Source organism: Pseudophryne corroboree, chromosome 5 (genome assembly GCF_028390025.1).
Source record: "Pseudophryne corroboree isolate aPseCor3 chromosome 5, aPseCor3.hap2, whole genome shotgun sequence".
Lineage (NCBI taxonomy): Eukaryota > Metazoa > Chordata > Amphibia > Anura > Myobatrachidae > Pseudophryne > Pseudophryne corroboree.
Genome location: NC_086448.1, coordinates 362,541,857 through 362,568,033, shown reverse-complemented (window position 1 = coordinate 362,568,033; position 26,177 = coordinate 362,541,857). Strand labels below are relative to the sequence as shown.

Genomic DNA, 26,177 nt, shown 5'->3' with positions numbered 1-26,177 from the left:
TCTATGCCAAAATTTTAGCCACCCGTCTTAATGGTGTGCTCCCTGATCTGATACATTATGACAAGGTGGGATTTATCCCTGGGTGCCAGGCCAGAGATAACACCAGGAGAGCGATTGAGCTTATTCAATTGTTGAACTGCAGACAAACCCCATCTATTATCCTTTCACTCGATGCCGAAAAGGCGTTCGACCGTATCTCATGGCCTTTCTTATTTCAGACTTTACAGGCATTTGGGATATCGGCCGAATTTTTAACAGGAGTCTCAGCCCTCTATTCCTCCCCGATAGCTAAGGTCCTAACAAACGGAATATTATCCCCTCCCTTCCCATTATCCAATGGCACGAGGCAGGGGTGTCCTCTCTCCCCCCTGGTGTTTGCCATGGTCATAGAACCCTTGGCCGCTATGATACGAAACTCTGACGGAATTCGGGGAGTGAAAGTGGGCTCGCAGGAGCCTAAGATTTCACTCTTTGCAGATGATGTACTGTTGTCTCTTACTCAGCCGCAGTCTTCGCTCCCCGCCTTGTATCAGCTCATAGAGGAATATGTTTCCCTCTCGGGCTATAAAATCAATTTTCTTAAATCCGAAGCTATGTTATTACATGTACCTGGAGATCTCAAACGCTCCCTGCAGTCCGCCTATGACCTTCGTTGGCAGACCAATAAGATTAAGTACCTAGGAGTTTATATCACTTCCCACTTCTCTCTACTTGGAAAACTTTCCGCGGCTATTAACTAAGATTAAATCTGACTTGGCAAAATGGAGGTCCCATATCATATCCTGGCTGGGTAGGATCATTGCCCTCAAAATGACAGTTATGCCACAACTTCTTTACCTCTTTCAAACTCTACCTGTACAGGTTCCGGAGAGGGTTCTTAGGGATGCCCAGGCCTCATTTGTGAAGTTTCTTTGGAATGATAAACCCCCACGAATAGCTTTTAACGTGCTCCGCTACCTCATTCTGAGGGTGGTCGGGGTTTCCCCGACGTTAAATTTTATTATCTGGCTAGCCATTTGAGTCAAATGGTGGCTTCTTTTGTGCCCCGAGGCTCTATTGCCTGGGTAGATTTTGCAGCCCTATCGTTGGGGCTTTGTTCATTGGCTTCACTGTGGGGTCTGGGCAGACCATATCAGCTCACTCTAACGAACTGTTCTCCCTCTCTTAAATTTAATCTTTCTATCTGGCATAAATCTCTTACGAAATATAATTTGTCCTCCTCCCACTCCCCCCTTACACCCATCTGGGACAACCTTGGTTTTCCCGCTGGAGTTTCATCCTATCGATTCACACCTTGGTTTAGTGCTGGAGTTCATGTGGTATATGATCTTTCCCTCCAAGGCCATTGGATGTCTATAGACGATATCAAAAGTAAGTTTGCCTCTCTATCCCCCCCCCCTTTTTTTTTTAATACTTTCAGATCCGCCACTTCCTTCTCTCCCTACCTCAAGGTGATGCTCTGAGAGATCTTATTCTTTTGAATCTTTATGTATTAAAAAACCCATATGTAGAGGTCTAATATTGCTGATCTATTCTATGTTGGTTGGAGTTTCCTTGGGACCGCAGACTCGCCATGAGCGGGAGTGGGAGAGGGACCTGGGTCCCGCACCAGATGATGCCTGTTGGGAGGAGGTACGGGAGGGCATAGCTAAAAGTTCCATCTCTACTCGACTCAAGGAGACATCCTATAAACTATATTATCGGTGGTATTACACCCCGGATAAATTGCCTAGGATGTTCCCTTCTGCCACCTCGGTTTGTTGGCGTGGATGCTGTCAGCGGGGAACTCTTTTCCATATTTGGTGGACCTGTCCACATATTGTTTGCTTCTGCCATAGGGTACTCGATATACTGAACTCCCTATCTGGATTGGCGCTTGAACTGGACCTGTGGGTATTTCTATTGGCCCGTCCGTATCCAGATCTTGATCTTCTTTTGAATAGACTGTTTTCCCATATAATTGTGGCTGCTAATTCCTTAATTGCTAAGAATTGGAAGGCCTCCACTGCTCCTATTGTCCCTGCCCTGAATAATTATATTTGGTTTGTTGCCAATATGGAGAAGATCACTTATTATCTGCATGACTGTCCACATAAATTTGAACTCGTCTGGGGCCCCTGGTTGCTTATGATGTCTCCCCCAAATTGATGTTCAAGTCGCTCTTTTGTCCCTGTCTCCTGAGCTCCTAGCCATGCTGTACCTGGACCCTCCCTCTGGGTGCCGTACTGACCTCTATAGACCTTTTTGGTTATTGAACAATGACTATCTCATCAGTCTGTATTTATATAGGCATGCTTATGCACTATTTATTCTTATATTTGATGTACTTCCCTTCTCATGACCTGGATCGGCCCTGTTCTCTTCTTCTGTACCCGCCCTTTTCTTTTTCTCTTCTCTCCCCCCCTCTCCCCTTCTCTCTACCTCTCTCTGTTTCTTTCTCCCTTACATGTGGTCCCCCTTTGCGGGATATTTTTGTTTGTATGTTAACTGAAAAAAATTCTTGAAATACTCCACGGAGACTGGTTTTCACCTTTAAATGTACAGCTGAATCTGTTTTGTATACTTTTTTTTTGTCTCTCCTGGTACAAATAAAGAGTTTAAAAAAAAAAATACAAAGGTTTACTTTTGCAAATACTTTTCTAATTTTTTTCACTTTAATAATCATTTGCTGTTTATAATTATTACAATAAAATATACATATGTCTTTTAACTGTCCAAAAAGCAGCATCAAGATTTGTTTCATGTAAATTCTGTTGTAGCTGTTTGTGGAAAATCTACAGTATGGCGGTGAGAAATAGCTAAATGTTATACATTAGTTCATTATTTGAAAATTATCTTTTGCTGCAGCTTATTTAAAAAATACTGTCATTATTGTAGGTTACAACGAAGAGTGTAGCAGAAGCAGTACTGTTAGCTATTTCTGGTACAGAAAAACATTGAATACAACGTCAAGCATAAATGAGAATGGAGGATTACAGTGGTGGATGGTGATGTCCCTTGTCGCAGCTTGGGGAGCTGTATATCTGTGCACTATAAAAGGAATTCAATCTACAGGAAAGGTACGTTAAACATGAAAGACATCTCATACAGAGGTGATTGTTGTTTTATACTATGGCTAAGCACAGTTATTAAATACCATACACTGGAGGTTCGCTCACATAGATTCAGGGACAATTTTAGACTTTGTGGCGGCCAGGGCAAAAGTTCCCTTTTACCCCCCCCCCCCCTCTCCACCCAAAATACAAAATACGGGCAGTGAGCAAAAATATAGCTCATTATACACATTACACCAGGTAGAGCCCCTTTTATACACGTTACGCCAGGTAGAGACCCTTATACACATTACACCAGGTAGAGCCCCTTTTATATATGTTACGCAAGGTAGAACCCCTTTTTTACACATTATACCAGGTAGAGCTCCTTTTATACACGTTATGCCAGGTAGAGCCCTTTATACACCCTGCTAGCACGTCCTTAAAACCAAGACTGCATAAATGCATTCAACTCTTCCACGCACACAATACTCGTCTAATTATGACCGAATTGCATGCAGCTGTGAATTGTCCCATGAATTGTCTAAAAGTTGGATCCACTTACTGTATTACGTACAGAACATCCACCCTCAATAAATTTAATCCACCCTCAATAAATTTATTATTTTCAATGAACTGCTTGCATGACCTCATGATGGTATTAATTAACTAACACTTAAATATGTCATAATGTAATACTTGTTTAGTTTGCAGTATTAAATACCTTTAAATTTGTCTAGCACCCTCCGGGGCCGGATTAAGGGCCACATGGGACTGGGGTTGAATATGATAAAGAGATATTATGAGAAGGGGAGGAGCCATGATCAGGGCTGTGTGGGTGTGGCCACACACACACACCCCTCCTTATACTACCAGTCCCAATGTCTCCCTAAGTACTTGAAAGAAGAAAAAATGCATAATTTTGAAAGGGAAATCGAAACACAATTTGAATACTTGATTTACAGTATGGTTGACCATGTAGCCATCTGGGTGACTGATCGTCATGCTGTCAAGATTATGGGCCCATCTCTATGCAGAGGCCCTGGGCTGCAGTCCCATCCTCCCCATTGTTAATTTGGGCCTGGTACCCACTACACCTAGGATGTATAAATAACACCCATTAAAAAAGTTGCTTATGCTACTTGTGGGCTGACGTTAAAAATACATGACTGTAGGTGGTGCAAACTCCATGAAAAAGATATACAGTATATTCAACCCCAATGTTCCTATAGGTTTCTATAAATGCTTTTATTTATTTGAAGACTAAAGGAAAGTTAGAGGTAGATTTACTGTCCACAGGAAATCACTGTCGTGTGGTTGTAATGGTTGAGATTTTTCAAATGATGACCGCAACACAGCTACATTGAATAAAACTAGAGATGTGCAGCGGGCATTTTTTGGGTTTTGGGTTTTGGTTTTGGATTCGGTTCTGCGGTCGTGTTTTGGATTCGGACGCGTTTTGGCAAAACCTCCCTTAAGAATTTTTGTCGGATTCTGGTGTGTTTTTTTCAAAAACCCCTCAAAAACAGCTTAAATCATAGAATTTGGGGGTAATTTTGATCCTATAGTATTATTAACCTCAATAACCAGAATTTCCAATCATTTCCAGTCTATTTTGAACACCTCACAATATTGTTTTTAGGCCAAAAGGTTGTACCGAGGTCACTGGATGACTAAGCTAAGCGACCCAAGTGGTCAGCACAAACACCTGGCCCATCTAGGAGTGGCACTGCAGTGTCAGACAGGAGGGCAGATATAAAAAAAAAGGCCCTTAACAGCACATGATGCAAAGATGGAAAAAAGGTGCACAGAGGTTGCTGTAGGCCTAAGCTAAGCGACACAACCACCTGGCCCATCTAGTAGTCTCACGCAGTGGCTGAATGTCAAGAGTGGGTCGCAATTGTTCGGTCCACTGACAGCATCTCCAGCACGCTCCAGTCACTTTAAAAAAAAAAATGCAATTGGTGGACTTATATGGCAGTACCCCAGGACAAATACAGCAGTACCCATAGACTCATACGGCAGTGTCACACAGGATGGCACTTTTCAAAAACTAGGCCCCAAACAGCACCTCATGCAAAGATGTCAAAGAGGTGCAATGTGGTAGCTGTATGACTAAGCCAAGCGACACAACAATTCCAACTGGAATTATATGTCCAAATCACTGGAATTATTTGGCAAGATCACTGTAATTAATAATTATAAATCACTGATATTAATTGGTAAAATCACTGTAATGTTACGTCCAAATCACTGGAATTAATTGGCAAAATCTCGCATTCGCCTGCCTAGCGAAGTGGAATCTAAATGGGATTTGGTACCGGGGACACAATAACTTCATCAATTGTCTAAATCCCACTGCACTAATGGCGGATAACAGGCGCACGTCTAACAGCGCACTGATTATACTGAGCACTGATTATACTGATCACTCATTATACTGATCACTCATTATACAGAGCACTGATTATACTGAGCACTGATTATACTGAGCACTGATGATACTACGGAGAACTGACAGTGAGCAGCAAGATGCAGCACAAGACACTGTACTGTAGTGAGCAGCACAAAAGCCCTCTGGAACTGTCACCCCCAGATACCACTGTGACTGGAATGATGATGACCTATGCACAGTAACAGGACACTACCACAGCACCCTACAGCAGCAAGATGCAGCACAAGACACTGGACTATTAGTAATGTACTGTAGTATACTGAGCACCACACAATGCAGCACAAGACAATGAGCAGTGATACTGAGCACTGATGAGGATACTAGAACTGACACTGAGCAGCAAGATGCAGCACTGGACTATTGTACTGTAGTATACTGGTCACCACAATGCAGAACAAGACAATGAGCACTGATACTGAGCACTGATGAGGATACTAGAACTGACACTGAGCAGCGAGATGCAGCACTGGACTATTGTACTGTAGTATACTGGTCACCACAATGCAGCACAAGACAATGTGCAGTGATACTGAGCACTGATGAGCATACTAGAACTGACACTGAGCAGCGAGATGCAGCACTGGACTATTGTACTGTAGTATACTGGTCACCACAATGCAGCACTGATACTGAGCACTGATTTTGAGCACTGATGAGGATACTAGAACTGACACTGAGCAGCAAGATGCAGCACTGGGCTATTGTACTGTAGTATACTGGTCACCACAATGCAGCACAAGACAATGAGCACTGATACTGAGCACTGATGAGGATACTAGAACTGACACTGAGCAGCGAGATGCAGCACTGGACTATTGTACTGTAGTATACTGGTCACCACAATGCAGCACAAGATGATGAGCACTGATCCTGAGCACTGATGAGGATACTAGAACTGACACTGAGCAGCGAGATGCAGCACTGGAGTATTGTACTGTAGTATACGGGTCACCACAATGCAGCACTGATACTAAGCACTTTATATGCAATGCGAATCTCGCGAGAATCCGACAGCAGGATAATGACGTTTTGCCTCGTTCAGGTTTTCCGAGTCAGGCGGGAAGAACCGAGGCTGCCTCGGACCCATGTAAACCACATGGAGTTCAGGGGGGTTCGGTTCTCGGAGAACCGAACCCACTCATCTCTAAATAAAACGAAGGAATTTTCTTCCGAGCTACTGTATAAGTTGCATCAGCTTCTGGCTTAAGATGACAAGTGGGAGAAGACCTTTATGCAGGAGAGTTGGGTGGTGGTGGGTGTTGTCCAAAAGAGGACAACAGATTTAAATAATATGCTTTTTGTGTTATATGGAATGGAAGTTGCTTAATCATTTTATAAGTCCTTATTTTAACAATCTGTGCCAAACCCTGTACGACTGCCAGTACTTTTTTAAACTGACTACACATAGGAGAGTTAGAAATCCACGAGCTGTATCATTATTATTATTATTATTATTATTATTATTATTATTTTATTATTATTATTATTATTATTATTAAAAAAAATTTTTGTTATTTATATTTTAAACAAGCACAAACTGTACCATAGACTTAATATATATTTTGGTGGGAACTTTTTTAATCAAACAAAAGCTAGAACAGACTGAAGAACTCATGTAGAGCTGGTGTACTGTATGCACACTGCACACTAAAGTCCTATGCTTCCATCCATAATCAGATTTAGGGAGTCATTCAGAGTTGATCATAGATGTGCTAAATTTAGTACATCTACGTTAATTTTCTCTGACATTCGGGGGGACGCCCAGCATGGGACTAGTCCGCCCCGCACGTCAGGCCCTAACCCCCCCCCCCCCATCCCCCGCACAGCGGCGATGCTGTTCTACTTGACAAGTAGCTCCCTACCTGCGCAGCTCCGGCGTGCTGGCAGGGAGCTACTTGTCGAATCCCGGGTGGCAGCAGCTGCGTGTGACGTCACGCAGCCACCGCGGCCCACCCCCCGCATGGTTCGTTGCCCGGACCGCGCCCCTAAAACACCAGCCCGCCCTCTCCCGCCCAGTGAACGCCTCTGCCTGTCAATCAGGCAGAGGCAATCGCTGGGCTGAGATGCTGATAGCATCTCTGGCATGCACATGAGCACTGCGGCGCATGCGCAGTTCAGACCTGATCTCCCGCTGTGCGAAAACACACAACAGTGATCAGGTCTGAATTAGCCCCACAGTTTCCTCCCTACACTCAAAGATGGAGAACACAGGTAGGAGGGAGCATGCAAGCTTGTTCTTATAAATGATACGCTTAAGGCCCCCGTACATCAGCAATGCATTGGGGCAATTTGGCATTTTGCTAATTATTGTGTAAATGAATCTGCAATGTATGGAGTTCACAGATCGAACATACAGAAAAATCGATTGGGATTGTTAAATCAGGTTGTCCAACATGTTGGATTTCACAGATCACAGGGCTGTAGATTGCTAGTGTATGGTAACAATCAGCCAGACCAGAACACAGACACTGATGCACATCTTTTGCAAGTGCTTGATCTCTGGTGCAAATTTGCACTGCTGATGATGACAATTATCATTAACTCTTTATTGGCTGAGAATGTCTTGATCCCTCCTACCATTCTGTTAGCCGCTATGGATGTGATATGCCAGTGTTATAACTAGAGATGTGCACCGGAAATTTTTCGGGTTTTGTGTTTTGGTTTTGGATTCTGTTCCGCGGCCGTGTTTTGGATTCGGACGCATTTTGGCAAAACCTCCCTGAAATTTTTTTGTCGGATTCGGATGTGTTTTGGATTCGGGTGTTTTTTTTTCAAAAAACCCTCAAAAACAGCTTATATCATAGAATTTGGGGGTCATTTTGATCTCATAGTATTATTAACCTCAATAACCATAATTTCCACTCATTTCCAGTCTATTCTGAACACCTGACACCTCACAAATTATTTTTAGTCCTAAAATTTGCACCAAGGTCGCTGGATGGCTAAGCTAAGCGGCACAAACACCTGGCCCATCTAGGAGTGGCACTGCAGTGTCAGACAGGATGGCAGTTTTAAAAACTAGGCCCCAAAGAACACATAATGCAAAGAAAAAAAAGGGTGCAATGAGGTAGCTAGATGACTAAGCTAAGCGACACAAGTGGGCAGCACAAACACCTGGCCCATCTAGGAGTGGCACTGCAGTGTCAGACAGGATGGCACTTAAAAAAAATTGGCCCCAAACATCACATGATAAAAAGATAAATAAAAAAAAAAGAGGTGCAAGATGGAATTGTCCTTGGGCCCTCCCACCCACCCTTATGTTGTATAAACAGGACATGCACACCTTAACAAACCCATCATTTCAGCCGCAGGGTCTGCCACACGACTGTGGCTGAAATGACTGGTTGGTTTGGGTCCCCACAAAAAAAAGAAGCAATCAGTCTCTCCTTGCTCAAACTGCCTCTACAGAGGCAAGATGTCCACCTCATCATCATCATCCTCCGATTCCTCTCCCCTTTCACTGTGTACATCCCCTTCCTCACAGAGTATTAATACGCCCCACTGGAATCCACCATCTCAGGTCCCTGTGTATTTTCTGGAGGCAATTGATGGTGAATGTCTCCACGGAGGAATTGATTATAATTCATTTTGATGAACATCATCTTCTCCACATTTTGTGGAAGTAACCTCGTACGCCGATCGCTGACAAGGTGACCGGCTGCACTAAACACTCTTTCGGAGTACACACTGGAGGGGGGGCAACTTAGGTAAAATAAAGCCAGTTCGTGCAAGGGCCTCCAAATTGCCACTTTTTCCTGCCAGTATACGTACGGACTGTCTGACGTGCCTACTTGGATGCGGTCACTCATATAATCCTCCACCATTCTTTCAATGGTGACAGAATCATATGCAGTGACAGTAGACGACATGTCAGTAATCGTTGGCAGGTCCTTCAGTCCAGACCAGATGTCAGCACTTGCTCCTTACTGCCCTGCATCACCGCCAGCGGGTGGGCTCGGAATTCTTAGCCTTTTCCTCGCAGCCCCAGTTGCAGGAGAATGTGAAGGAGGAGCTGTTGACGGGTCACGTTCCGCTTGAGTTGACAACTGTCTCACCAGCAGGTCTTTGAACATGTTCAGACTTGTGTCTGCCGGAAAGAGAGAAACAACGTAGGCTTTAAACCTAGGATCGAGCACGGTGGCTAAAATGTAGTGCTCTGATTTCAACAGATTGACCACCCGTGAATCCTGGTTAAGCGAATGAAGGGCTCCATCCACAAGTCCCAAATGCCTAGCGGAATCGCTCCATTTTAGCTCCTCTTTCAATCTCTCCAGCTGCTTCTGCAAAAGCCTGATGAGGGGAATGACCTGACTCAGGCTGGCAGTGTCTGAACTGACTTCACGTGTGGCAAGTTCAAAGGGTTGCAGAACCTTGCACAACGTTGAAATCATTCTCCACTGCGCTTGAGTCAGGTGCATTCCCCCTCCTTTGCCTATATCGTAGGCAGATGTATAGGCTTGAATGGCCTTTTGCTGCTTCTCCATCCTCTGAAGCATATAGAGGGTTGAATTCCAACTCGTTACCACCTCTTGCTTCAGATGATGGCGGGGCAGGTTCAGGAGTGTTTGCTGGTGCTCCAGTCTTTAGCACGCGGTGGCTGAATGCCGAAAGTGGCCCGCAATTCTTCGGGCCACCGACAGCATCTCTTGCACGCCCCTGTCGTTTTAAAAAAAATTCTGAACCACTAAATTCAATGTATGTGCAAAACATGGGACGTGCTGGAATTTGCTCACATGTAATGCACGTACAATATTGGTGGTGTTGTCCGATGTCACAAATCCCCAGGAGAGTCCAATTGGGGTAAGCCATTCTGCGATGATGTTCCTCAGTTTCCATAAGAGGTTCTCAGCTGTGTGCCTCTTATGGAAATCGGTGATACAAAGCGTAGCCTGCCTAGGAAAGAGTTGGCGTTTGCGAGATGCTGCTACTGGTGCCGCCGCTGCTGTTCTTGCTGCGGGAGGCAATACATCTACCCAGTGGGCTGTCACCAAAATGCTGCACTGTCCTACTATATACTGCTCACAATAATGCAGCACAGATATGGATAGTATACTTGACACAGAGCTGCAAGATATAGCAATGGCCTACTGTACTGTACTACTATAATTATGTACTGGTGGTCCCCACAATGCAGCACACTGACCACAGATATTTGCAGCACACTGAGCACAGATATGGAGCGTTTTCAGGCAGAGAACGTAGATATTTTCAGCACACTGAGCACAGATTTTTGCAGCCCACTGAGCACAGATATGGAGCTTTTCAGGGAGAGAACGCTGCCACGTCCTCTCCTTTCAATCTCCAATGCACAAGTGAAAATGGCAGCAATGCGCGGCTCTTTATATAAGATACGAATCTCTCGAGAATCCGACAGTGGGATGATGACGTTCGGGCGCGTTCGGGTTAACCGAGCAAGGCGGGAAGATCCGAGGCTGCCTCGGAACCGTGTAAAATAGGTTAAGTTCGGGGGGGTTCGGATCTCGGAGAACCGATCCCGCTCATCTCTAGTTATAACCATGTAGCTGGCATTTAGTAGCCAATAGCATCTGTACTGTAATACTTAGATGAGCACAAGTATGAGCACAATATAACTGCTCACCTCAGGAATTGAATGCAGGCCATATTATATTAACATGGGTCTGCAATTAAATAGCTTTTTTAACGAATTTATGTGATACTTATACATTTTTGGCTTCTGAACACGAAAATTACTCCTGATTTTGCATATCACATCACGTTTTTCTGCAAAATGTGTATTTATGAAGGTCATTTTTCTCATATTCATTAAAGTAATAAATGTATTCTGCCTAAATTTATTATAAAACATTGGGGGTCATTCCTAGTTGTTCGCTCGCTAGCAGATTTGAGCAGTATTGCACACGCTAGGCCGCCGCCCTCTGGGAGTGTATCTTAGCTTAGCAGAATTGCGAATGAAAGATTAGCAGAATTGCGAATAGAAAATTCTTAGCAGTTTCTGAGTAGCTCGAGACTTACTCCTACACTGCAATCAGCTCAGCCCGTTTCGTTCCTGGTTTGACGTCACATACACGCCCTGCGTTCGGCCAGCCACTCTCCCGTTTCTCCAGACAATCCCGCGTTTTATCCTGGCACGCCTGCGTTTTTCCGCACACTCCCAGAAAACGGTCAGTTTCCGCCCAGAAACACCCACTTCCTGTCACTCACACTCCGATCACTTCAACGATGGAAATTCTTCGTTCGGACGTGAGTAAATCTACTAAGTTTTGTGCTAAAATACTTAGCGCATGCGCACTGCGTACCATGCGCATGCGCATTTTCGCCTTAATCGCTCTGTTGCGAAAATCGGCAACGAGCGAACAACTCGGAATGACCCCCATTGTCTTAAATAAATTCAGTCATTAGTATAGAACGTTACAATTCAGTTCTCGTCATAAAACTTCCTCCCCGCCCAGTATCAGAATAAGGTCCACATGAGCCTGGAGCTGAAATATACAAAGGGCCAGAACCCCATACTGTCTAAAGGAACATTGCACACAGGGCCGGCCCGAGCTTAATTTTTTTGGTAAGCGAATTTAGAATTTAGCGCCCCTTGATGGGATCAAATTATAAAAGAGGTGTGGTCTAACAAGGAAGGGGCATGGCCACACAATAGTACCCCCAGGGGACCAGGGAGATTGTCAGTGACAGGGAGAAAGTGCTTGACTGGGTGGCAGAGGTGATGGAGATAGTGGGTGACTGAGAAGGTTGGGGTCAAAGGGAGATAGTGAATGACAGGGAGATAGTGGGTGCCATGTGCTCACAGTGCTAGATATGCCCTCACAGTGCCACATATGACCCCACAGTGCCAGATACAGATATGCCCCCACAGTGCCAGATTTGCCCCCACAGTGCCATGTGCCAGATATGCCCCACAGTGCCAGATATGCCCCCACAGTGCCACATATGACCCCCCAGTGCCATGTGTCCACAGTGTTAGCTATGCCCCCACAGTGCCACATATGCCCCCACAGTGCCATGTTCCCACAGTGCTAGCTATGCCCACACAGTGCCAGATATGCCCCCACAGTGCCAGATATGCCCCCACAGTGCCACATATGACCCCACAGTGCCATGTGTCCACAGTGTTAGCTATGACCCCACAGTGCCACATATGCCCCCACAGTGCCATGTGCCCACAGTGCTAGCTATGCCCCCACAGTGCCACATATGACCCCACAGTGCCAGATACAGATATGCCCCCACAGTGCCAGATATGCCCCCACAGTGCCAGATAAAGATATACCCCCACAGTGCCATATATGCCCCCACAGTGCCAGATAGAGATATGCCCCCACAGTGCCATGTGCCAGATATGCCACCACAGTGCCAGATATGCCCCCACAGTGCCAGATACAGATATGACTCCACAGTGCCATGTGCCCACAGTGCCAGATATGCCCCCACAGTGCCACATATGACCTCACAGTGCCAAATACAGATATGCCCCCACAGTGCCATGTGCCCACAGTGCCGGATATGCCCCCACAGCGCCATGTGCCAGATATGCCCCCACTGTGCCAGATATGCCCCCACAGTGCCAGATATGCTCACAGTGTGAGCTATGCCCCCACAGTGCCACATATGACCCCCCAGTGCCATGTGTCCACAGTGTTCGCTATGCCCCCACAGTGCCACATATGCCCCACAGTGCCATGTTACCACAGTGCTAGCTATGCCCACACAGTGCCACATATGCCCCACTGTGCCAGATATGCCCCCACAGTGCCACATATGACCCCACAGTGCCATGTGTCCACAGTGTTAGCTATGACCCCACAGTGCCACATATGCCCCCACAGTGCCATGTGCCCACAGTGCTAGCTATGCCCCCACAGTGCCACATATGACCCCACAGTGCCAGATACAGATATGCCCCCACAGTGCCAGATATGCCCCCACAGTGCCAGATAAAGATATACCCCCACAGTGCCATATATGCCCCCACAGTGCCAGATAGAGATATGCCCCCACAGTGCCATGTGCCAGATATGCCACCACAGTGCCAGATATGCCCCCACAGTGCCAGATACAGATATGACTCCACAGTGCCATGTGCCCACAGTGCCAGATATGCCCCCACAGTGCCACATATGACCCCACAGTGCCAAATACAGATATGCCCCCACAGTGCCATGTGCCCACAGTGCCGGATATGCCCCCACAGCGCTATGTGCCAGATATGCCCCCACTGTGCCAGATATGCCCCCACAGTGCCAGATATGCTCACAGTGTGAGCTATGCCCCCACAGTGCCACATATGCCCCCACAGTGCCACATATGACCCCACAGTGTGAGATACAGATATGCCCCCACAGTGCCATGTACCCACAATGCCAGATATGCCCCCAGAATGCCACATATGCCCCCGCAGTGCCAAATATGACCCCACAGTGCAGAATACAGATATGCCCCCACAGTGCAATGTGCCCACAGTGCCAGATATGCCCCCACAGTGCCAGATACAGATATGCCCCCACAGTGCCATGTGCCAGATATGCCCCCACAGTGCTAAATATGCCCCCACAGTGCTACATATGCTCCCAAAGTTCCAAATATGACTCCACAGTGCCACATATGCCCCCACAGTGCCAGATATGCCCACAGTAATAGCTATGCCCCCACAGTGTCACATATGACCCCACAGTGTGAGATACAGATATGCCCCCATAGTGCCATCTGCCCACAATGCCAGATATGCCCCCAGAGTGCCACATATGCCCCACAGTGCCACATATGACCCCACAGTGCCAGATACAGATATGCCCCCACAGTGCCATGTGCCAGATATGCCCCCACAGTGCCACATATGACCCCACAGTGCCAGATACATATATGCCCCCACAGTTCCAGATATGCCCCCACAGTTCCAGTTAAAGATATGTCCCCACAGTGCCATATATGTCCCACAGTGCCAGATACAGATATGACCCCACAGTGCCAGATACAGATATGCCCCCACAGTGCCAGATATGCCCCCACAGTGCCAGATACAGATATGACCCCACAGTGCCATGTGCCCACAGTGCCAGATATGCCCCCACAGTGCCATATATGACCCCACAGTGCCAAATACAGATATGCCCCCACAGTGCCATGTGCCATATATGCCCCCACAGTGCCAGATATGCCCCCACAGTGCCACATATGTCCCCACAGTGCCACATATGTCCCCACAGTGCCACATATGACCTCACAGTGCCACATATGCCCCCACAGTGCCACATATGCCCCCACAGTGCCACATATGCTCCCACTGTGCCAAATATGCCCACAGTGCTAGCTATGCCCCCACAGTGCCACATATGCCCCCACAGTGTGAGATACAGATATGCCCCCACAGTGCCATGTACCCACAATGCCACATATGCGCCCACAGTGCCACATATGCCCCACAGTGCCACATATGTCCCCACAGTGCCACATATGCCCCACAGTGCCACATATGCCCCACAGTGCCAAATATGACCCCACAGTGCAGAATACAGATATGCCCCCACAGTGCCATGTGCCCACAGTGCCAGATATGCACCCAAAGTGCCAGATACAGATATGCCCCCACAGTGCCATGTGCCCACAGTGCCAAATATGCTCCCACAGTGCCAGATATGCCCCCACAGTGCCATGTGCCCACAGTGCCAAATATGCTCCCACAGTGCCAGATATGCCCCCACAGTGCCACATATGCCCCCACAGTGCCATGTGCCCACAGTGCTGGCTATGCCCCCACAGTGCCACATATGACCCCACAGTGCCAGATACAGATATGCCCCCACAGTGCCAGATATGCCCCCACAGTGCCAGATAAAGATATACCCCCACAGTGCCATATATGCCCCCATAGTGCCAGATACAGATATGCCCCCACAGTGCCATGTGCCAGATATGCCACCACAGTGGCAGATATGCCCCCACAGTGCCAGATACAGATATGACCCCACAGTGCCATGTGCCCACAGTGCCACATATGACCCCACAGTGCCACATATGACCCCACAGTGCCAAATACAGATATGCCCCCACAGTGCCATGTGCCCACAGTGCCGGATATGCACCCACAGTGCCATGTGCAAGATATGCCCCCACAGTGCCACATATGCCCACAGTGCCACATATGCCCCCACAGTGCCACATATGACCACAGTGTGAGCTATGCCCCCACAGTGCCACATATGCCCCCACAGTGCCACATATGACCCCACAGTGTGAGATACAGATATGCCCCCACAGTGCCATGTACCCACAATGCCAGATATGCCACAAGAATGTCACATATGCCCCCACAGTGCCAAATATGACCCCACAGTGCAGAATACAGATATGTCCCCACAGTGCAATGTGCCCACAGTGCCCGATATGCCCCCACAGTGCCAGATACAGATATGCCCCCACAGTGCCATGTGCCCACATTGCCAGATATGCCCCCACAGTGCCATGTGCCAGATATGCCCCCACAGTGCTTGATATGCCCCCACAGTGCTAGATATGCTCCCACAGTGCCACATATGACCCCCACAGTGCCACATATGACCCCCACAGTGCCACATATGCCCCCACAGTGCCAGATATGCCCACAGTGATAGCTATGCCCCCACAGTGCCACATATGACCCCACAGTGTGAGATAGATATGCCCCCTCAGTGCCATCTGCCCACAATGCCAGATATGCCCCCAGAGTGCCACATATGCCCCACAGTGCCACATATTACCCCACAGTGCCAAATACAGATATGTCCCACAGTGCCATGTGCCCACAGTTCCATGTGCCATATATGCCCCCACAGTGCTAGATATGCCACCACAGTGCCACATATGACCCCACAGTGTCACATATGACCCCACAGTGTCACATATGCCCCCACAGTGTCACATATGCCCCCACAGTGCCACATATGCCCCCACAGTGCCACATATGCCCACAGTGCTAGCTATGCCCCCACAGTGCCACATATGCCCCCAAAGTGCCACATATGACCCCACAGTGTGAGATACAGATATGCCCCCACAGTGCCATGTACCCACAATGCCACATATGCACCCACAGTGCCACATATGACCCCACAGTGCCAGATACAGATATGCCCCCACAGTGCCAGATATGCCCCCACAGTGCCAGATAAAGATATACCCCCACAGTGCCATATATGCCCCCACAGTGCCAGATACAGATATGCCCCCACAGTGCCATGTGCCAGATATGCCACCACAGTGCCAGATACGCCCCCACAGTGCCCGATACAGATATGACCCCACAGTGCCATATATGCCCCCACAGTGCCATGTGCCAGATATGCCACCACAGTGCCAGATACGCCCCCACAGTGCCAGATACAGATATGACCCCACAGTGCCATGTGCCCACAGTGCCAGATATGCCCCCACAGTGCCACATATGACCCCACAGTGCCAAATACAGATATGCCCCCACAGTGCCATGTGCCCACAGTGCCGGATATGCCCCCACAGTTCCATGTGCCAGATATGCCCCCACAGTGCCACATATGATCCCACAGTGCCACATAGGCCCCCACAGTGCCAGATATGCCCACAGTGTTTGCTATGCCCCCACAGTGCCACATATGCCCCCACAGTGCCACATATGACCCCACAGTGTGAGATACAGATATGCCCCCACAGTGCCATCTGCCCACAATGCCAGATATGCCCCCAGAATGCCACATATGCCCCCACAGTGCCAAATATGACCCCACAGTGCAGAATACAGATATGTCCTCACAGTGCAATGTGCCCACAGTGCCCGATATGCCCCCACAGTGCCAGATACAGTTATGCCCCCGCAGTGCCATGTGCCCACAGTGCCAGATATGCCCCCACGGTGCCTTGTGCCAGATATGCCCCCAAAGTGCTAAATATGCCCCCACAGTGCTAGATATGCTCCCACAGTGCCACATATGACCCCACAGTGCCAGATATGCCCACAGTGATAGCTTTGCCCCCACAGTGCCACATATGACCCCACAGTGTGAGATACAGATATGCCCCCACAGTGCCATCTGCCCTCAATGCCAGATATGCCCCCACAGTGCCACATATGCCCCACAGTGCCACATATGACCCCACAGTGCCAGATACAGATATGCCCCCACAGTGCCATGTGCCAGATATGCCCCCACAGTGCCACTTATGACCCCACAGTGCCAGATACAGATATGCCCCCACAGTGCCAGATATGCCCACACAGTGCCAGATAAAGATATGTTCCCACAGTGCCATATATGCCCCCACAGTGCCAGATACAGATATGCCCCTACAGTGCCAGATACAGATATGCTCCCAGAGTGCCAGATATGCCCCCACAGTGCCAGATACAGATATGACCCCACAGTGCCAGATATGCCCCCACAGTGCCACATATGACCCCACAGTGCCAAATAAAGATATACCCCCACAGTGCCATGTGCCCACAATGCCATGTGCCATATATACCCCCACAGTGCTAGATATGCCCCCACAGTGCCACATAAGACCCCACAGTGCCACTTATGACCCCACAGTGCCAGATATGCCCCCACAGTGCCAGATATGCCCCCACAGTGCCAGATATGCCCCCACAGGGCCACATATGACCCCACAGTGCCACATATGCCCGCACAGTGCCACATATGACCCCACAGTGTGAGATACAGATATGCCCCCACAGTGCCATATATCCACAATGCCACATATGCACCCACAGTGCCACATATGCCCCACAGTGCCAAATATGACCCCACAGTGCAGAATACAGATATGCCCCCACAGTGCCATGTGCCCACAGTGCCAGATATGCCCCCAAAGTGCCAGATACAGATATCCCCCCACAGTGCCATGTGCCCACAGTGCCAGATATGCCCCCACAGTGCCATGTGCCAGTTATGCCCCCACAGTGCTAGATATGCCCCCACAGTGCCATATATGACCCCACAGTGCCACATATGACCCCACAGTGCCACATATAACCCCACAGTGCCGCATATGCCCACAGTGCCACATATGACCCCACAGTGTGAGATACAAATATGCCCCCACAGTGCCATCTACCCACAATGCCAGATATGCCCCCCACAGTGCCACATATGACCCCACAGTGCCAGATACAGATATGCCCCCACAGTGCCATGTGCCCACAGTGCCAGATATGCCCCCACAGTGCCATGTGCCAGATATGTCCCCCACAGTGCCAGATATGTCCACCACAGTGCCAGATATGTCCCCCACAGTGTCACATATGACCCCACAGTGTCATGTGTCCACAGTGCTAGCTATGCCCCCACAGTGCCATGTGCCCCACAGTGCCAGATATGCCCCCACAGTGCCAGATATGCCCACAGTGCTAGCTATGCCCCCACAGTGCCACATATGCCCCCACAGTGCCAGATACAGATATGCCCCCACAGTGCCATGTGCCCACAGAGCCATATATGCCCCCACTGTGCCATGTGCAGATATGCCCCCACAGTGCCACATATGCCCCCACAGTGCCATGTGTCCACAGTGCTAGCTATGCCCCCACAGTTCCACATATGCCCCCACAGTGCCATGTGCCCACAGTGCTAGCTATGCCCCCACAGTGCCAGATATGTCCCCACAGTGCCAGATACAGATTGTCCCCACAGTGCCATGTGCCAGATATGCCCCCACAGTGCCACATAATACCCCAGAGTGCCATGTGTCCACAGTGCTATCTATGCCACCACAGTTCCACATATGCCCCCACAGTGCCATGTGCCCACAGTGCTAGCTATGCCTTCACAGTGCCAGATACAGATATGCCCCCACAGTGCCATATATGCCCCCACAGTGCCAGATACAGATATGACCCCACAGTGCTAGTTATGCCCACACAGTGCCAGATAAAGATATACCCCCACAGTGCCATATATGCCCCCACAGTGCCAGATACAGATATGCCCCCACAGTGCCATGTGTCAGATATGCCCCCACAGTGCCACATATGACCCCAGAGTGCCATGTGTCCACAGTGATTGCTATGCCACCACAGTTCCACATATGCCCCCACAGTGCCATGTGCCCACAGTGCTAGCTATGCCTTCACAGTGCCAGATACAGATATGCCCCCACAGTGCCAGATACAGATATGACCCCACAGTGCCAGATATGCCCCACAGGGCCAGATACAGATATTACCCCACAGTGCCATATGCCCACAGTGCCAGATATGCCACACAGTGCCACATATGACCCCACAGTGCCAAATACAGATATGCTCCCACAGTGCCATATATGCCCCCACAGTGCCATGTGCCAGATATGCCCCCATAGTGCTATATATGCCCCCACAGTGCCACATATGACCCCCACAGTGCCACATATGCCCACAGTGCCACATATGCCCCCACTGTGCCAGTTATGCCCACAGTGCTAGCTATGCCCCCACAGTGCCACATATGATCCCACAGTGTGAGATACAGATATGCCCCCACAGTGCCATGTACCCACAATGCCAGATATGCCCCCAGAGTGCCAAATATGCCCCCACAGTGCCAGATACAGATATGTCCCCCAGTGCCATGGGGCAACAGTGCCAGATATGCCCCCACAGTGCCAGATACAGATATGCCCCCACAGTGCCATGTGCCCACAGTGCTAGATATGCCCCCACAGTGCAACATATGCCCCCACAGCGCCATATGCCCATAGTGCTAGCTATGCCCCAACAGTGCCACATGCCCCCAAAGTGACAGATATGCCCCCACAATGCCAGATATGCCCCACAGTGCCATGTGCCAGATATGCCCACACAGTGCTAGATATGCCCCCACAGAGCCACATGTGACCCCACAGTGCCACATATGACCCCACAGTGCTGCATATGACCCCATAGTGCCACATATGCCCCCACAGTGCCAGATATGCCCACAGTTCTAGCTATGCCCCCACAGTGCCACATATGCCCCCACAGTGCGAGATTCAGATTTGCCCCCACAGGACCATGTGCCCCCACAGTGCCAGATATTCCCCCACAGTGCCAGATATTCCCCCACAGTGCCAGATATTCCCCCACAGTGCCACATATGCCCCCACAGTGCCACATATGCCCCCACAGTGCCATGTGCCCACAGTGTTAGCTATGCCCCCACAGTGCCACACATACCCCCACAGTGCCACATATGCCCACAATGCCAGATATGCCCCCATAATGCTGCTCACCATCATCGTTTGGTGCAGTGTGTGTGTGGAGAGCGTAGCGCGCGCCTCTCCTGCCTGCCGCCCTGCCCCTCAGTCTGGTCTTCGGCAGTGACGGCAGCGTGTATATCTCAAATCAGACGCCGGTTTGCGAGCTCTGATTGGCTAACGAACCGGCACCTGATTTGAGCTATACACTCCGCCGTCACTGCCGGAGAACAGACTGAGGGGCAGGGCGGCAGGCAGGAGAGGTGCGCTCCACTGTTTGGCCACCCCTGCCAGCACCTTCAACATGCGTAACGTGCGGGCCGGCCCTGATTGCACACACACAAAAACTACAACTACAAGGTGAGCTGGTGAAGGTGGAACCAAATACAACAGATGCAACACAGTTTTGCCCTTTGCCGGCTCATTTCAATGTCTGCCTACTACCACATATACAAACACAGCATTTTATAGGCCATGACACTGGAAAGTTATTAAAAGATAAACATTTCGGGCATGTAATGAATATTGTGGAACTTTCAGCGTGGACTTCGTTCAAACAAGTGATTTCAAAATTTTTAGGCAATGTCAAGGATCCAAACTACAAAGAAATTGTCAGGGAAATGCTTAGTAGTTACAGAAACCTTGGCTGCAATATAGTTTAAAGTAGAGATGTGCGATGGCAAGGGGTTAAAGTGAGCCGGAACGGGGCGGAATTGCGTTCCGTCAGTTCCACTTGGAGACGGAACGCAGTTCCGCCTCCCCCGACTCACCTAACCCAATGTTCCCGCGCTGCAGGGAGATGCCGGGCGGCCGCTGTTATCAGTGGCGCCCGGCTCTCCCCGCACAGCGGCAGCCGGAGGCAGGAGCTCAGTACTGAGCTCCTGCCTCCGGCTCTGTCAGTACGCGCTATGGGAGACACGTCATGACGCCTCTCCCATAGTGCCGAGGAGCGGGTGCCAAGAGAGGACTGCGGCGGGAGCGGGGCTTGGTAAGTATGGTGCCTCTCTCTCCACCCCCCCCCTCCCATATGTGCACTACTAGCGGCGCTGTTATTGGGGGGTCTATACTACTGGGGCAAAATTACTGGGGGGCTATACTACAGAGGGGCCAAACTACTGGGGAGCTATACTACAGAGGGGCAAACTACTGGGGGCTATACTACAGAGGTGCAAACTACTGGGGGGCTATACTACAGAGGGGCAAACGACTGGGAGGCTATACTACAGAGGCAAACTACTGGGGGCTTTACTACTGGGGCAAACTACTGGGGGCCTATACTACAGAGGCAAATTACTGGGGGCTCTACTACTGGGGACAAACCACAAAGGGGCAAACTACTGGGGGGGCTTTACTACTGGGGGCATTACTACAAGGGGGCAAACTACAGGGGGGCTGGGGCAAACTACTAGGGGCATTACTAACGGGGCTAAACTACATGGGGCAAAACTACTGGGGCCATTACCACTGGGAGGCTAAACTAAAGGGGGTGGGAGTAAATTACTGGGGTCCTAACTGCAGGGGCATTACCAGTGGGGGCATGACTACTGGGGCTAAACGACTGGGGGCATTACTGCAGGCAACATTACTACTGGGGGCAATACTACACAGGGGCATTACCATTAAGGGCATTACTGATGGGGTGCACTGCTAATGAGGGCATTGTAAAGGGGACACTTCATAAGGGGCACCACTCTTGGGGACATAAGGGGCATTACTATTGCGGGTATTGCATAAGGGGCACTACTATTGCGGGTATTGCATAAGGGGCACTACTACTGTAGGCATAGTATAAGGGGTGCTACTGCTGTGGGCATTACTGTATGGGCTGACAAAGAAGCTGAGCTCCTGGTCCGCCCTCCGTCGCTCCGCCCCTACCATCGCCGCCGCACTGGGAGCCCTGGTTCCAGACTCCCAGCTGCAGCGGATCTGGGACCAGGCTGGTTTTATAATCCCTGCCGCCGCATTGCGCTCCTGTGACTGCGGCGCTACTAGTTCAAATCTGTCGCTGATTGGCTGCTGGTCCGCAGCAGTTTTGAAATATTAGCACCGTGGTCACAGGAGCTCAATGCGACGGCAGGGATAATAAAGCCAGCCTGGTTCCCGATCCACTGCAGCTGCCCTCAGCCTCCTCTGCCGCCCCGCCCTCGGACCTCTGCATGCCCACAGCCTCCTCCTCCGCACTATCTCCGAGGCCCACAGCCTTCTCCACTCCACGCCTACCACAGCCTACTCATCCACAGCACCGCAGACCACCGCCGCTGCTAAACAGGTAATCTTACCCTGCTGCCTTTCTCTCTCTCTCTAGTGCCTACTGTATGCCCCTGCTGTCACTCTCCATGTCCCTGCTGTCACTTTGATGGCCCTGCTGTCATTTTCCATGTCCCTGCTGTCACTCTGTCACTCTATAATGTGAATTTCAGCTCATTCTGTATGCTATAATGTGAATGGCGGCTCATACCGTGTGCTATAATGTGAATTTCGGCGCATACCGTGTGCTATAATGTGAATTTCGGCTCATACTGTGTGTTATAATGTGAATTTCGGCTCATACCGTGTGCTATAATGTGAATTTCGGCTTATACTGTGTGGTGTAATGTGAATTTGGCTCATACTGTGTGGTATAATGTGAATTTCGGCTCATACTGTGTGCTATAATGTGAAAGGGGTCCTGTTATTGTGGTGTATAAGGGGTATATGGTGTGGTAAACTACACTGAAGGGCACACCCCCTTTTGCATGGCCATGCCCCCTTTTCAGGAGCGCGCACGCCATCGGCGCACACATAATTACAACCTTCACTTTTCCATACCCCCACTTCAAAATGTACACTTGGGTGCTACTACTGTGGGCATTATTACTATTGTGTGACCACGCACCTTTCTTTTTGAGACCACACCCCCTTTTTTTACATGGGCGCCGTGGGGAGGGGGGTGAGTTCCACCACCTCTCTAGGACCACTTTAAGCACTGGCGACGGCCACTTTTCTTGTTTTGTGTTTTGGTTCTGGTTCCATGCTTGTGTTTTGGATCTAGATTGGTTTTGCCAAAACCACCCTTTCGTGTTTTGGTTTTGGGTTTGGTTTTTGGATCTGGATCATTTTTGAAAAAAACATAAAAACAGCTAAAATCACAGAATTTGGGGGTCATTTTGATCCTACAGTACAGATAGAGCCATCTTTATCTTGGCCATTAATAGGATTAATTGAGCCAGGGCAGTCAGACTTAATCCCCTGCTGTATTGTTCTCTCTTATTGTATTGCAGCTGAGAACAATAGATGAAAGGATTATGCTAACAAACCATGGTGTGTCTAGGCGCAGTACAGAAGCCAAGATGATTGTGGCTCCATCTGTATTACCAACTTCAATAACATTAATTAGCACTCATTTCCAGTCTATTCTGAACACCTCACACCTCACAATATTGTTTTTATGCCAAAAGGTTGCACCGAGGTGGCTGTATCACTAAACTAAGTGACACAAGTGTGCGGCACAAACACCTGGCCCATCTAGGAGTGGCACTGCAGTGGCAGACAGGATGGCAGATTTAAAAAATAAACAAAAGTTTCTTGGGTGAGGGACTGCGCCAATCCTATATAAAACTGTAAGAGTCTGGTGGCAGCTACGAACAAATGGTGGGTGCACTATAAACACCCACTCTATGTATGTTACGTGGAAAATAGGGATTTTTTGTTCAGCGCTCACCTTCCTCCCTATACATATATTTATATATCAATATAAAAGTTCATAATCATAAAAAACCTCATAGAGTAAATAAATAGGTACCTCAATCAATTGAATTCATAGAATATTTATTTAAGAATTTTTAAAAGGTCTTTATATAAAGTAAAAAGTTCATATATATATACACACTATATTATGAATGCTATATGCATGCATGTATGAAAGGGTTTAGATATCTCTGAATCTCTTATTCTCTATTCCTCATACGTTTGCACCCTCTACTGGACAGAATTATTACTGGATAAGGTTAATGTTAGACACTGCCTAATACCGGTATACAATAACAAACATTTGACATAAAACAAACAAGTATAAATCTCCCACTAGTGGGTACACTAAACAGCGTTTTACCCCACTGGGTGTAATGCACTCCGTCTGCTTGCTGTATTCAAGTATGGTGTGTGGTCTCCATGTACAATCAGTTCCTGATCTCTTTAGGAATTAGTCTCTAATGTATTGCAGTTCTTTCAAACAGTCTAAAAATCACCTGAGTACCGGTGTAAGTATTCCTTACAGGGAAATCCTCCTCCGCGCCCGGTCTCTTGTAGGTGGAATGCTGTCCTTCTGTGGTCTGCCGGCAGACATCCACTGCTCCGTGTCCCTGTGCTTCTGGACTCCGTGCAGGGATCGATTTCTCCTTTTAAAAATTCTTAAATAAATATTCTATGAATTCAATTGAGATTTAAAAAATAGTCCCCAAACAGCACATCATGCAAAGAAGAAAAAGAGGTGCAATGAGGTAGCTGTTTGACTAAGCTAAGCGACACAAGTGTGTGGCACAAACACATGGCACATTTAGGAGTGGCACTTCAGTGGCAGACAGGATGGCACTTAAAAAAACTAGTCCCCAAACAGTACATGATGCAAAAAAAAGAGGTGCACCAAGGTCACTGGATGTCTAAGCTAAGCGACACAATGTGCGGCACAAACACCTGGCACATCTAGGAGTGGCACTGCAGTGGCAGACAGGGTGGCACTTAAAAGAAACTAGTCCCCAAACAGCACATCATGCAAAGAAGTAAAAGAGGTGCAATGAGGTAGCTGTATGACTAAGTTAAGCGACACAAGTATGTGGCACAAACACCTGGCCCATCTAGGAGTGGCACTGCAGTGGCAGACAGGATGGCACTTAAAAAAATGGTCCCCAAACAGCAAATCATGCAAAGAAGTAAAAGAGGTACAATGAGGTAGCTGTATGACTAAGTTAAGCGACACAAGTATGTGGCACAAACACCTGGCCCATCTAGGAGTGGCACTGCAGTGGCAGACAGGATGGCACTTAAAAAAATGGTCCCCAAACAGCAAATCATGCAAAGAAGTAAAAGAGGTACAATGAGGTAGCTGTATGACTAAGCTAAGCGACACAAGTGTGCGGCACAAACACCTGGCCCATCTAGGGTTACCACTGCAGTCCCACTGCACTAATGACAGATACCAGATGCACATCTAACACCAACATAGCTGTCAAGACCTCAGTTATCCGCTTTGCAACAGGATAACTGCTGTCATATTTCATCTTCCTCATTGGACAGTCATTTGCTTAGTTGAAGTAGTACAAGTGGTCTTCCGACTTCCCCTCTGGGATGATGATGATGGACTCCCAGCAGCATCAACAGCAGCAGCAGCAGCAGTCAGGGGAAGTGGTTCTTGATCTTTCCCTATTTTATCCCCCAAATTTTTGTTCTCCATTATTTTTCTGGTGTTATATAACAAAATGCAGCAAACGAGAGTATCCCTCTACACCACACAGTGAAAACCTGTAAAAAATATTTGAATTAAATATTAATAACCCCTTTATTTG

General features: G+C 48.6%; 1 protein-coding gene across 1 annotated transcript in view; it reads left to right on the top strand.

The window, feature by feature from the left end:
* The window catches only part of LOC134929601 (sodium-dependent neutral amino acid transporter B(0)AT3-like), a 219,403-nt gene that overhangs the window by 44,258 nt on the left and 148,968 nt on the right, over positions 1 to 26,177 (top strand). Inside the window, exon 4 of the mRNA XM_063925188.1 lies at positions 2,878 to 3,059. Coding sequence (XP_063781258.1) covers positions 2,878 to 3,059 — 182 coding nt within the window. The remainder of the gene's footprint in view (positions 1 to 2,877; positions 3,060 to 26,177) is intronic.